Raw genomic sequence first — 15,287 nt, 5'->3', positions numbered from 1 at the left:
TGTAAGTGGGCCGGCGGGTGAGTGGTTAGTTCTGGGTTTGATTCCAGGTCGGCCCTCTTGTGTGGAGTATGCAGGTTCTCCCCTGTGAGTACTCTTGTTTCCTCCCACATTCCAAAAACATGCATGGTAGGCTGGTTGAAGACACTAAATTGCCCCTAGGTATGAGTGGGAGCATGAATGGTTGTCCGTCTCCTCGTGCCCCGTGATTGGCTGGCTACCAATTCAAGGTTGTCCCCCGCCTCATGCCCAAAATCAACAAGGATAGGTATCCGTACCCTCCGCGACCCTTGTCAGGATAAGTGGTCTCGGGGAGATTATGCAAACTCCACAAAGGTGGACCGACCTGGATTCGAATCCAAGACCCCAGAACTGTGAGGCCAACGTACTTGTCTCAATGTACCCTGCGATTGGTTGGCAGCCAATTCAGGGTGTGGCCTATCCACTGACCAAAGTTGGCTGGAGTGGGCTTCAGCACCCCCGCGACCCTTGTTAGTATAAGCAGATTGGAAAATTAATTAATGTTATTTGTAAAGGAGGTTTCACTCGAGAGGCATGCATAATACATACATAGCCTTTCTGTTGGAAGAAAATACCTGTTGTCATTTAAAGTTCAGTCCCTAGATGTCACTGATGGTATGCAATTCATGTTTTGTTTTTCAATTGTAGCACTCTCTTGTCCAAATTCATCATCAGGTACAACGAAAGAGAAAATAAACTGATTTTTAAAATTATACTTTTTTTTTCTTCAAACAAATGATCGTGCTCTGCTGCTTTGAATTTGCTGGCCTCAGCAAACACAGGAAATTACGAGCCTACATATTAGAGCCGTGATTTTAAAGATGTACTTTTCCCCTAATTCTTATGTATGTATTGAAATATATTGCCATCTATAATACAACTATTGTAGATTTGATGGATTCGATGTATCTAGCTTGTCTTTCATGAACGTTTCCGTTTCACTGCTCTTACTTTTCCTCCCAAAAGTTAACAGGAAGTACTTTTCCTGTGTTGATGCTCGCTTGGTATGTTTTCGCACTTTGTGTCCGTTCACCCACGCACTTATCGTCTGTGTTTGGAAAGAAAAGATCCTCGCGACTATCTCACCTGGTTACATGTCAATATACTCAATGTACTCATCGGATCTCTAGTTTCGACTTAACTTTTTCTTTTTTATTTTGTCTTAAATGACTATGATGCCGACGGCGTTGAGAAGATTGGGAATTAAATTTCACTCTCGTTCCAACAGCTTCTAGGTGAACGGTGCACCAGGAGCAACCTCAAACGTCTTTTTTCTCTTCATTACTCGGAGGTAGAAACATATTTTATTATTTAATTGAAGCCAAAGAACGAATTATTGTAGATGTTTTTTAGTTTAACTTTTGTTTACGTGTTGTCCCCCCTCTCCTCCCCCTGAATCTTGGAGGTGGCGACCTGAAGTCGGGCGACCACTTGGAGAGGGGGGTCTTCTGAAAAATGGAGACTGTTATCGAAAAAGACTGCAGTGCACTTGGGGGACTCTTCCAAACTCTTATCGGAGACATGAAGGTAAGATTAACGTGTTTCATCCAGCAAGTTTCCAAAAAAAGTTCTCAGTGGTTCTCGTGAAATTCACGTATTTTAATGCTGGGAGTTTAACTTAATGGAAATCAGCGTGTATAATTGACTTACTTGTTTTATTTTTGGTTTTGTGAGTTCTACACTCCTCTCATTACTTTATAATAGTTAAGTAATTGTTGCTGTTTTTATTTTTATTTTTGTCAAAGCATTTCTCTATATCAAGGGTAGGGAACCTATGGCTCAAGAGCCATATATGGCTCAAGAGCCATATATGGCTCTTTTGATTAGTGCATATGGCTCTCCGCTAACATGTGAGGTAAACTATGGAAACTGGTGGTGAGAAAGCGCAGGAATAGGAGCGCTACGTTGGTATTATGGCATTGCCACTACCTCCAGCGCCTTACAATAATATTTTTTTTCATTACACTCTTCTGCTTGGATATTCACATTGACACTCATTGACAACAATGTAACAATGAAACTTTTTGTACTTTATAATTGCTGAAGTGACTAAACAAGGCACACATGTTCATCTATTTAGACTCTTAAATTCAGAGAATGGCTCTCCAGGAGTCGTATTTAAAAAAAATATATTACATTTTTATGGCTCTTTCCATCAAAAAGACCCCCAACCCCTGCTCTAAATTGATATTGTGTTGTTTTCTTGGGTTTTCGGATGTTCTATTTTGAGGAAGGCAGGTGTGAATTTTTATTTTTTCACTGACAGACACGACTTGTATAGACAATTAGCTACTGTCTCAGCTGCTCTATTTAGTCCAAAAGAATGGAGTGGGACAATGTCACTGGGGTCTCAAGGGGCTGACTCGTAACCCTGGGGGGGTGGTCACAACGGCCAGACATCCGTTTGCTTCCAAACCCTACTCAGATATTTGAAAAATGTTAGGCTCTCATGTTTAGTTTCATGGTCAACATTGTTACTGCTATCACCCTTGAATCTTTGAATTATCCACATGATTTGTGTTATTTTGTTTTTTTTCCTCTTTTTAATCTTCATTATGCCCCACATTGAAAGTGACAGCTCAATTTGACCCTCGAGTTCAGGGATTCTCAACTAAACAGGTTGTTAAAAAACATTCCAGGGGTCCAAAGGACAAAGTCATATGACTCTATCCTTCAAAGCCCTGTCTGAATAGGAATTGATGTCAAGCAAGTATGTTGGTAGTGAAACATCTCAGTGAAAAGTATGTTGTAGTTCAGAAATAAAGTTGCAACAGTGTAGCTATGGATTCTCTGGTACGTGTGCATTATACATAGGTACATATTTTTCAAAATATAACATATGTATAAGTAGCGGTATCCCAATCGTTTTTGCATGTGAGTTTGAGCCTGAGTCATCTGATTTTAAGTATCTGCCAACACTCGATCCGATACCTTGGAAAAGTATTATGAAGAGAAAAACAGCTCATCCGTAGGTTATTCCCAATTTGAACAAAGCTATTCCAACATTTAGCCATAGAAATCAGTTAGTAGTTGATCTGTTTTCAGCATGTTGTGCAGCACAAAATAAGGTTGCCACATATGTTTAAATATTTGTCTAACATCAATAAACTTATAAACAAAATAATGTCCAATGTTACAAATTGAGTGATATTTTTTGCTGTCACTAGAAATTTTCTTTTTTTCTTTGTTCAGGAAAGTTTGTTTTAGCAGTGTAAATACATAAGTACAGAACATAAGGTATTATGTGTGTGTGTGTGTGTGTGTGTGTATATATATATATATATATATATATATATATATATATATATATATATATATATATATATATATATATATATATATATATATATATATATATATATATATATATATATATATATATATATATATATATATATATATATATATATATATATATATATATATATATATATATATATATATATATATATATATATATATATATATATATATATATATATATATATATATATATATATATATATATATATATATATATATATATATAAACAATCATAATTATCATCAAATAATTTTTGTCAACAATAAAAATAAAAATGCAATGAACTTGATACATTTAAACTCCAATTACACCACAAAGAACGGCAATATACCACATTGGCCTGAATATAAGATGGTGCTTTTTGCATTGAACTAAGACTGAAAAAGTGTTGGTCTTCATAAATCCCAGGTCATTATACCTATCCTTCCATAATGAGCTTATCTTCTCTAATTGTGCCGAAATCTATCCTTGATGACTTCCTTGATGACATCGTGCAAAAGGCAAGCTGCACCCATAACTGGTCCCTGGACAATTGCAGTTCAAAAACAAACACATAACCTTTCACACTGACATTCAATCATGACATTTTGAGTAATCAGTTAACCTACCATGCATGTTCATGGAATGTGGGAGGAAACCGAATGCAAAACATACAGGCAGAGAGAGAAACAGCAAATTCAATATAGGAAGGCCGGAACCCAGATTTGAACTTACAGTTCCTGAAACTTAAGGCAGAAGTGCTAACTTGTCTAACTTTCCATCATCTAATGTTGTTAAATATTATTAAAAACATTTTCAGTCCTTTCAAGTGATCCAAATATGCATGTTTCAAGTATTTAATCATCTTGCACACCTACGTCTTTTTCCCCTCGTCCTTTTCTTATTATGGGTTACAGCAGTGCATCATCTCCCAATTGAAGACAACCATTTGTATCCTCCTTCATGATCCCAACTACCCTCATTTCTTCCTCAAGCTTTCTTTCCCAGCTGCCAGACCATTATCATCTTTTATCAATACAAACACTTTCGCTCCTCTGAATGTGTCCAAACATAATGAATCAAATTTTGGATTTCCCCTCGATGATGTTATTTGTATACGTAAAAATTTGACTTGCCTAGCAGATTTCATAGGCCTCAATCTAAACTTGAATGTACAACCACCAATTAATTCACTATCCGTTTCTCCTAATGCTAAACTTTGATCTCAATCTATCAACAACCATGTCAAGTTTAAACATCTATTGTGCAATCATAATTTCAAAATTCACATGTATGGCACAAAAACACAATTAACAATAATAGCATTTAATGAATTTGGAGAGTGGACATATGTGATGTCATTCTCAAAGGTAGAAGTCAGAGGAAGGATTGAGCCCGAGTCACCGTTGGGTGTAATGTTTGACAGAATAACACAACATTCCTAAGGCACTTGGCAGGAGTAACACATCAGTGGAAAACATTTGGTCAAGCCCTCCTTTCTCTTTATCTTTTGCGGTTTCACTGTTGAGATCCACTTCTTAGCCTGCAGGCTCCTATGAACACCATTCTTTTCATGCAGCAACTTTGATGAAACTATTTTGAGCCAGAGACCTCAATTAAGGTAATTTGGAGTCCCATTTGGTTCCAGGCTCATTATGATGTAGTATTAATAGTATAGGTCTGAAGGGATTATAATCGAAGAAGCCATTGACCCTTTTTGCAGCCTGCAGGACATGATGGTAAATATCTGAGTTCATTAATGTTGTAAAAAAATCTAATCTTTGGTGGTGCATGAGGTATATTAAAAAGAATGATTTAAGTAAATAGTTTTTGAAACTAGTTAGCCCATTGCATCCTTCCCCTTTCCTGCATCTTATCAAATGTTATGTAATTATGGTAATTGGAAAATATTTCTTGTTTATGACACTGCATTTCTCTTATTTACAGAGTGGCTACCCTATTTGGGAAGACTTTATCACCAAGGCTGGAAAACTGCAATCACAGTTCAGGTGAGCTTTTGTTAACAGAACAAATTTGTATGATGGCAGTGACTTCATATAGCTGCATTTATACCTTCTCTGCATTGGTGAAATAAGAAAGTCCAATCAGCATTGAAAGTTTAAATAAGCCTGAAGCACTAAACATCGTTTCTCTCCATCCTGTCCATCTCTCATTCATAATTGTTTGTATAAGGCTATAAATTGCACAACTCCTGCCGCTGTCCTGCTAACAATGCCCCCCATTCCTGGCAACTTCACTTGGCTGTCTTTAAGTGGCCACGTGTCAATGGACAAACAATTTATGACAACTCAGATAAAAGCTATTGTTCTCCAAGTACTGTAACTTTGGCTATCCTGCAGTCTGGAATATTCTTTGATTAACAGAGCATGGCAGATCTCTTGCCGCGTAAGTGTCCACATGTTTCTGGACAGACTCGTATATAGTGACAGCTGTATAAAGACTTAGGAACTAAACAATACTTTCTTCAGGCCACTTGCTATTTCATTCATCTGTTTTTTTGTGTTAGGCTGATTCATGGTGATATGCTATTCGAGTGGTGCCATAATTTTGGGATTAAATATGTGACCCAGCCATACCCAAACTCGATGCAGGAATTGGTGTCCTGTTGCTAATGACTACGTATAGTAGATAGTAAATTCGAACAAACTGACCACTGACTGTTCTGGTGAAAAGGTCATTTGGACAATGGTACCTAAGTAGTTGTAATTAAACAAGGAAGTTATTTTTAACAGTTTCATTGCAAATTGTTGTGCTTCATCAAACTAAATATTAAAACAGTTGTTGGCAGTTTTTTCATAGCTCATGTTCATCTCTTATTTGTAACCTTAAGATGAATTGGAATGTTTTTTTCTCACCTCTCTTTCATGCATAAAGTCAAAATGGATGGTGAAACTCTAATGGTAACTTTTCAGAATTTTAGTCAAATCAAACATGTCTCGCTACTTTGTAAATTTTGCAAAATGCGTTGATGGGCAGTGCATTAAAGTGTCGTGTAACATTCTAATTCATAAAAATAATTCTGAACAGACTCTTTTCTAGCTTACCATAAAATTGCTTGACAAACAATATTATGCTGCATTTTGTATTTGCAGTAGCAGTCTCAATTTGTTCATCCTCGACGTGTTCACGAGTTCGGCAACTATGCCTCTTCGCATTGGCCGTACTGTTGTTTAATTACACTAAGAGTCTTTACATGCCACGCAACTAGGGGGCAGTTTCAATTCCCACGACCTGTGTGCAATGGATGAGCCAAAGAATACAGGTTGTTTGAAGTCAAACCAAAAGTGTAGTTATCATTGGAGCTAACAGAAAATTCCGCGCCGCGTAACCACAGAAATGTTTAACACACGCGGATGTTTCCACTCAGACGACCAACTACTGGTTGGCGAAGGTTCATAGCTGACTGCAAACAGAAAAGAGAGTGAAGTGCTCTCGCAACTCCAAATAATTCCGGCTTTACGGTGCTCACACAAGTCCCAACACATCTGGTTTATGGCGCTGGTGTCAACATAGAAGCCTGTGATTCTGTATCTACCATTTGAATGAGTTAAACATTGCCTGTCAGGCAGAACAATACTGGACTGGACCCCCAATGGGGACAGTTTGTAATGACCTTTATTTTCAGAAAGCAAGTAAGGGTATTTGGAGGCAGGCGGGGGCATCTCAGCACTGCTGGGAAGGCAGAGACGGGTAGTAGGGGCCAGTTGGATGAGTGGTTGATAATAGTGCATACTAGTTCTAGCAATGCTGAGACTGAGCTCCAGGTCAGAGGCAAAAGGCAGGTGAGCTTTCCAGGGAATCAGGCAGAACGGCTCTAGACAGAACTATTTGTGGCATACTGCCAAGAACGATCTGGCCATGCTTGCGAGCATTCATAAATTTGGCTGATTATGATAGAAGTTGTGTTAGCAGGTAAACTGAGGTGGTTATGGCGGGCAAGTATTGTTGAGCAAGGAGTGGAAAAGCACCAGCAGTGGGATAGTAAATGGGACAAGGGCACTCCTGAAATGGGATCGACGGAGGTTGAGACCTTTGTACATGCATTTAATGTAGATTTAATTTAAGGACTAAAGTGATTTCAGGTTTGGTGATCTTTAGCTGCCTTTAGACTTTTCATCTTTTAAAAGTGTGTTGAAATATGACGTTGATTTTTGTCTATCTACACCACTCTCATACTAGGCCAATAGAATGCTACATATAATTAGGAATATCCCCTAGATGTGGGCAAACCAAGTCAGGACTGCAGTTATATTTATAGTCAAGACTGTTTTGCTATTTACACCGATTACTGGAGTTATTCTTAGCCGTTTGATGCAGATGTTTTGCCATCTTTATTGATGCCATTTCTAATGGATCGGTCATACTTAGTAGCTTCTGTGATCATTAAGAGTGTGCTACTTACCTTTCCTAATGGTAAACCACAATACAGCCTTTTTGGTCTGCTTTAATGTTGTCTTTAGCCACTTCCAATTTGGCAAGAGTAGTGGTTTTGACCACAGTATAGCCACCACCCCCACACCCTATCCACCCATAGAGCTCTGTAATCTGGTGCAGGACTGGAATACATAGAGGGACACACACACACACGGTAAAATCCCAAACACGCCCACCTTCCCACTTTGGCCTGGATAAGTGGCTAGCCAGCAGTACTTGTGGCATATGTCTGTGTGTAATGATGTCCTAAGGGCACTACTCTGTAATTTATCCCCTCTGCACCCCTCTCACAAAGCAACTAGGAAATCGACCAATTACAGTGTTCACCCAATTTTGGGTCCAGCAATGGTATTTTTTCCCTCTTTTCCATTTTGGTTTGAGTGTAACATAGACAGAAAGAAGTAGTGTGGGGTAGAATGAAGCCTATCTGATTTCTAATCATGGTCTCCTTTGGTCTGTTTGCTGTGTGACACAGCTGTATTCTAGTAAATGTACTAAGAATTAGTTACTAGTTTTTATTTAAAAAATAAGCACCCACTCTGGCTCAAAATATAGATCAACTCAGTTTGAACTCAGATACTGAGAAAGGATGAAGGCATTTAATTGAATAACATTCATGCAATTGCTAACTTGCAGTTGAAATGTATATACTCATCTCAAAAGAGTTGGAATTTAGTGCCTCTGATGGTGGTGTTAAATTCACCCCCTTTCCAGGATCCAAATCAACCACAGCTACATTCCAGTTTCTGCTGTACCAAGAATAGATGGTGGCAGTGACATTCTATCATTGTCAGATATTGTCAGCACTCTGCTTTAGGCCCACTATTTCACTGTCGATGGGAAATGGAAGTAGGTCTTGCTAAGCTTTTGTTCACAAATTGAATCCTTCACATCAAGGAAAGGCGATTTGTTAAATTTGCCATTGGTGAAATTCTTTGACTCATTTCTTTGCAATATATATGTTTTTGTCACACTTTTAGCTGTCTTAGTGCAATGTAATGTAAAAATAGCATAAACATTGCCCTGGAAACAATGTTACTATCAAAACCTGAACATTTCAATTGCTATTATAGGTCTTGTCTAACCATTGTCTTTACACATTACACACAGTAAAAATAAATTAATGCAAAGTGCTTCATTTCAGGAAATATATTCATTCATTAATTTTCTGAACCACTTATCCTCACAAAGGTCACAGGGGGTGCTGGAGCCTATCCCAGCTAACAAGAGGCGCCAGGCCACCCTAAGCGGTTCAGAAAACTAAAGAATGAATGAAAAACATTTTCCATATCGCCCAGACCTATGTGAAGGTTTCCTGTTGGACAACAGAGGTAAACAAGTGGTGACAAATTCAGGCACTTTGTTTTTGCAGCTCTTATGACAAATAATTTGTAGTGTCTACTTGAAGATCAGATAATTGTTAAAAGCACGTGCACACACGGGTGGCAACAAAAGACGCTTTCATGTTGAAACCTGTGATCTTAATAATGAGTGGGCTGTTGAGTCTGAAGTATCCCATCAGTATGCTTCCATGCATGGCACAAAGCCAAACTGTTGAATTAGATCAAATATATTTTTTTAAAAAGTGTAAACAACTAACTGACAATGTTGGACTATTTAAATACTAGATCGCCACACACACACACACACACACACAATTCAATTAGAATCAGTTCACTCATTTGAAAGTAACACACAAAATAATATACAATGCAAAGATAATATATGCTCTGCGCCTCTTTTGATAGTCCAGTGTGGTTTATATACGAGTAAATAAATGTATTTTTCTTGTAGAATTTAATTGGTGAGATTTGTAATCGGGTTTAATTTACAGTTTTAAAAATTCAGTAGATAACAAGACATTGCCAGCAAAATAGAATGTTTTTTCCATAGAAATTTTAAAAATGTTTATGTAAATAAAGCCTTTGTTTCTCTTTTAGAGCCACTGTGGTCGCCTTGGCTGCCTTCTTGGATGCCTTTCAGAAAGTGGCTGACCTGGCAACCAACTCAAGAGGTAGGAATCAAATTTGTGCCAGTACCATTTGGAAGGTGCTTTGGTCCAGGAAACTACCAACTACCATGTTTTTTTTTACTAGAATGGGCACTTAAATACCCTCATTTTTACCCCAAAATGATATTGCAAATATTTTCTCAGCAGTTGTTAATTGACAGTCTCATAACCACAACAGTCTTGACTTAATCATTATGCTGATCTCAGTGACTTGTTTCATTTCAATCACTTAATTGTAATTCTCTATTGGCTCAGTTGTCACTTTCCCATTGCCTATGGTCGTGCATGTGTTTGATGTGTTGACATGCACCCTCATCTTTTTTGACGTCTTTGGGGGATTTAGAGTTTAACAAAATAAAATTAGCTGATGGGAGAAAGAGAAATTTTGTCTCCAATTTCACACAACCCACAAAATATATTCTGAACCGCTTTATGCGTATTAGGGTCGCGGGGGGGTGCTGGAGCTTATCCCAGCTGACTCCGAGCCAGAGGCGGTGGCCAGCCGATCACAGGGCATAAGCAGACGGACAACCATAAACACTCACATTCATACCTAGGGGCAATTTAGAGAGAGAGTGAAATTCATGATATAACAAAAAAAAATCCGCAAAGCTCTGAGTCCGCGATAGCTGAACCGCGAAGTAGCGGGGGAACACTGTACTTACTTGGCATCTATCTACGTGTAAGATGGTTTTGCCGTGTACATATAATAGATCTCCCTAAAGGGTTTAGTCAAGAGCAATGTTTTGCCCTACTCATACATTGTTAGGTGTGGGTGTGTAAAGTGAGCTCGCGCTTGTATATTTGACGTTGATTAGCATCTCTTCGGATCAGATAAGTTTCTACTGGGTTGTCAAAATGAGCCGTACATAGCCTACTGTGGCTTTTTTTGTGTTCTCTTGGCTTGTTCTCATTAGCCAGCGGTAATATTACTAATTCTATATTATATCACTGTGTCATAACCCTGCTGTGGTTGAATCAAATTTACGATACTATTAATAGTTGACATATAATAAATAGCCAGAGCTAGAATATAGTGAAACAAAGTGCAAGTTAGCCCAAATTAATTTAACGGCTTCGTGTCAAACAAAGACAATACAACAAGGCCACGTACTGTTGGTTGTGGTGGAAGCGCAATGCGCGTTACTTTACAAACTGTACAAGGCTTGGGTTGCTTTATCAGATGTGGAAAATCAGACTTGATCAGAAAATCAGCACAACATATATCATTTTTCAAAGCCATCTGCCCTCTCTGTAGTTGAAGGCGTAGAGTCTTATGTTATAAACATTGATTTATCGAGTCTGCCAATGTGGGACAGCCGTCACCCTGTTTTGTTTATAGTTGTAATGAATTTCAGATGAGAGTTATTTCTCTGGCACTGTTATCAATAATACTGTTGAGTTCAGAAAGCTGAGACACATTTATTGTTTTGCAAAGGACTTCATGGGTTCTTTGAACTCTGATTTCAAATAGTTAGTGGTAAATACTACTGGAAATGTGTAAAGCAAATGTATGTACACTATTATGAGATATGTACATTAATAATCTTTGGAATTACAATTCAATTTAATCAACTTTATATGCATAAACATTTGCTACTGGTTTAAAAAATCTTTATTGTACTGTAGTGTCCTGTTTCGTTTGTTTTTTTAGGCATTGTTGCATAATGCCTCTCAATAGAAAATGTTATTGGTGAATGGAAGGAACATTTAACTATACTATAAAAGTGCTCAAATCACTTTGCAGGCTCTCATTCACCCATTCATATAGACTATTTTCCTTGGCCAGAATTCCCAATGACGTATGATATATTGTCCAGTTGTATGGTGTGCGTTCTGGAGACCGTGTGGACTGAGTTCTCCACCACACTCAGAGCGCCTAGAGAAACTTTGTGTTAGCCTTAAATCTCCCAGAGATAATGCGCAACGCCTGTTCCTTGTTCCGCCAAGTGGTCAGTTATCTCACTTGCAGACCCTATGATATGCCCCCTTGCAGGCAGGTTACTGTCACTTCCTTAAGTCCTAGCGAGTTCTTGTCTTTGAGTTGACTGACTGCAAGCCTCTACTTGTTTACAATCACCAAAAGCCAGTGAAAATTCATAAAAGCTCTTTCATAGACACAAATCTCTAAATAGGCCACTGACAAAACTTACATGGTTCTGAAATTTAACACTTGTGGGCAGGCAATAACCAAGGAATTCAAAGTTACGTTATACATTTACTGAAAGAGATCGAATTATTATAATACATGGGTTCACTATGAATGCAATTTGACTGTCTGCGTTAATTTGCTGTAAACATGCACTGTGCATACGTGTGTGCGCATGTTTGTGTGTCTACTTTAATCCCATTCCTCTTCAATAGGTCTATTTTAATGTCTGTTTCGACGTGTCTGATTGTTAGGGCTGGATAGGGACTCTGAGGTTCAGTTTGAATTTGAAACTCTAATAAACTGTTTTTCTTTTAAATGGACAGGTTTTTAAATTACCACATATTTGGTTAGCATTTTTCTGTATGCTGGCAATGTGTGTGAGTAACATGTATAAGCCCAAAATTATTATTCTTGCCAAAGACCTCTTAGGTGTTCAGTAAGTTAAACATACCACACACAAAGATTACATAAGTCTTATGCGCTTTGTTTTGGGCTCCCATTTGTTTAGTGTCCATTATGTACCAGAGGCATTTATGATTAATTTCCCGGTGTTGTTGTTGTCATCGTTTTTTTAAAGCTATTATTCAAAATGTTCTATTGGGCAAGCCTTTTTGCAAATTGAGTATACAACTTTATAATTCACATTAAAAATGCCTCGTCTCAGGTTGGATTCTTTGTTGTGTTTAATGAGGGTCTTTATAAGACAAATGGTATTATAAAGCAGGCGTGGGAAAGTTAAGTTAATATAAACTGATAGCTCAGACTTCATTAAATGTGGATGTGGACCAGATGGGTCCAAAACTTTAAAAGACATACATAGGATTAGTAATGAGTGTGTCTACATAAACTCCATGCAATGTTCTTTTCTAAATGACTCAAAAGGCCCAAATTGCCCAAACCTAGACCAGTCTAGACAGGTTCATATCAACATTGTGTATGTTTTGCCACAATATTCTGTACGCATTTGCTCTTTGGATTACCTGGCTATGTGCCTATCACTGATCTTTGTCCTCATGACCGATTCATTTTTCTTGAGCACTCAGTGTGAATATTAACATTGGATGGTTTTGTCAAAGTGATCCCCTTGAATTTGAGTAAGACTTATTTAGATCTGGATAGAAAACTGATAAATGGTGATGAACCATGTAATTAATTTATTGCCATATACTCATTTTACTCGATATGTAAGAAAGGGTCTTCCCTTTTTCTTGCTATGTGCATGTCTTGGTTTGTAGTAAAAAATCGCATCAAATCCTAACCAGGTTGTCAATGCCTCCTTTGAAAAGGCTCGGTACTTTTTTTGCTCTTTTACCCTACGCACGTACGTTTCTGTCCTCTACCCAGTCAAGAATTGCATTCTCTGTGCAAGCTTTCTGCATGGCTTTGAATCGAGTCTCTGTTCTTCATGTTTGACCTGTGACCAGTCTAAAAATCTTTCAAATCACTTGAACCAGTAATTCTCTCTCATTTTCTGAACCGCTTTATCTTCATCATGGTCGTGGGGGGTGCTGGAGCCAATCCCAGCACAAACAGTATAAATTACCTTAATGGGAAACAAGGTTCTTCTAGAACAACAAGAACAATGCAAGGTAACCTTTAAAACTTAATACGTGCTTAAGACAGCAAGATTCTGCAGCCTTCTGGTTTAACACCAATAGGTACTTTATCTAATGATAAATAAGAGATCCACAGGTGAGGTCTATAACATCCTTGTTATGGAGTTGGGGGATGCTAATCTGGAGGTGTGTGTGTGTGCCCTTGAGAGTGAGGAGAGGTTGTTATTGACAAGGACAGAGCAAACCAAGTAATAGTATGTCTTCAAGACACTGAAAAGAAGGCTAAACAATCTTTCGACAGGAAGGAAAGTTGCACATGTGTCACAATGTTTGTGGGTGTTGTCTCTGTTTGCACTGTTTTTGTTTTAACAGGAACCTGGTCAGACCAGTGAGGCACGTAAGGAAAGCAATAACAAGAGCCCTTGCTGCCTAAATTTAGCTTTTCCTTTCTACAACAAGCAATGCTGAACATTTGAACTGAAGACCACAGTCCTCTCAAACCTTCAGCTGCCAGTCAACAATCCACCCTCTGTTCAATACTAACTTAATCTTACAATCACACACTAGGTTTCACAGATATGGAGTTTACCTACATGACTTGACTGAAGCCCAAATAAAGCCAGGGTATTAATCTTGCCGCGGTCGATGTGGCTTTTAGGGGAACTTTGACTTGCCATAGAGACAACAATGAAAGACTTCATGTTTCCTTGTGGCCATTCTATCACTTCTTTAAGTGAAGCCTGTCTTTATTCATTTATTTTTTGCCTCTGCAGGGTTTTCTTCTTTATCTTGGAATGCCTTTCTACATTTAAGTTTGCCAACCCAGGTGTCTGTCAAGCAACACAAACAAAACTTGAATTTTCTTAATCACAGGAAAACTGCAAGGAAGCAAGGTACAAGGTTAGGAAGTCCAGAGATAATGGGCAAAAGAATACAGTATAAGCAGGTTTTTGCATGTGAACTGTTCAGGGATTTAACATTGGTATAACCTTTAGACTGGTATATAAATATTCAGATGATGCCACCACTTTGTTAGAGGTGTAACAGGACAACAGGACCATCTGTTTTTTTTTTTTAGGGCAACTGCTGCTGGAATGTGGCATATAGTACTAAAATACTACTTATGTTTGTCAGCAAAATGCCTCTTAGTGTGTATTATTGTAGTCTTTGTTGCGACTTGTGCTGTGACTAAAGCATCCCCTTTGGGACTACATATTATTTAGGAAGAATGACTGTCGGCATAAATTTGCTTTAATTTCCAAGTCAGGCTAATTCCATTTCTGTCTTCTTATAGGCTTTTTGACAGAGTATACCTTTTTTGTCAATTTTTTATCATGTTTGCTTTTACCTCTGTAAATTATGCAACCTCTATTATATAAATTAGGGTCTCCCAATTATTTTTTAGAATTGTTCATCAGTTGTAGCTATCCAGTGAATGTTTTGTCTTGGCCTTATTGTTCTTTGTTGAGAAATAGATACTGCATCAAGTGCTCTATGAATGAATGATGTGCTTGTCTGAAGGCCTTGTGTGTACGTGGGCGTGCAGATGGATGTAGAGGACGCTGGGTTGGAAAATGTCACCTCACTTGCTCAGTGACAATATCAGTGGCTCACACACACCAGCATGCAACGGCCCATGTGGTTGGTGGGTGTAATCTGGTGTTCATTATTTTAAACAAGGCAAGTGTTGTCTTGTATTTTCAAACTGCACAATCTCTTCTATTTTCTGGTTGTAATTATGACCAATGTATGCCCAAATAGAGGACTATCCATTTTTGAAGTAAGCTCAGGAAGGAAGAATATTAAATAACC

At 38.1% G+C, this 15,287-nt stretch overlaps 1 protein-coding gene across 9 annotated transcripts in view; it reads left to right on the top strand.

The window, feature by feature from the left end:
* Window positions 1–1,033: 1,033 nt before the first annotated feature.
* LOC144198893 (protein MTSS 1-like) overlaps window positions 1,034–15,287 on the top strand; it is a 33,052-nt gene continuing 18,798 nt past the window's right edge. For all 9 annotated transcript variants that reach the window (XM_077720100.1, XM_077720101.1, XM_077720094.1 and 6 more), the window contains exons 1-4: window positions 1,034–1,309; window positions 1,424–1,545; window positions 5,249–5,310; window positions 9,697–9,770. In XM_077720100.1, coding sequence (XP_077576226.1) covers window positions 1,474–1,545; window positions 5,249–5,310; window positions 9,697–9,770 — 208 coding nt within the window. In that variant the 5' untranslated portion in view covers window positions 1,034–1,309; window positions 1,424–1,473. The remainder of the gene's footprint in view (window positions 1,310–1,423; window positions 1,546–5,248; window positions 5,311–9,696; window positions 9,771–15,287) is intronic.

Source organism: Stigmatopora nigra, chromosome 7, assembly GCF_051989575.1.
Source record: "Stigmatopora nigra isolate UIUO_SnigA chromosome 7, RoL_Snig_1.1, whole genome shotgun sequence".
Taxonomy (NCBI): Eukaryota; Metazoa; Chordata; class Actinopteri; order Syngnathiformes; family Syngnathidae; genus Stigmatopora; species Stigmatopora nigra.
This window is presented reverse-complemented; position numbering and strand designations above follow the sequence as displayed.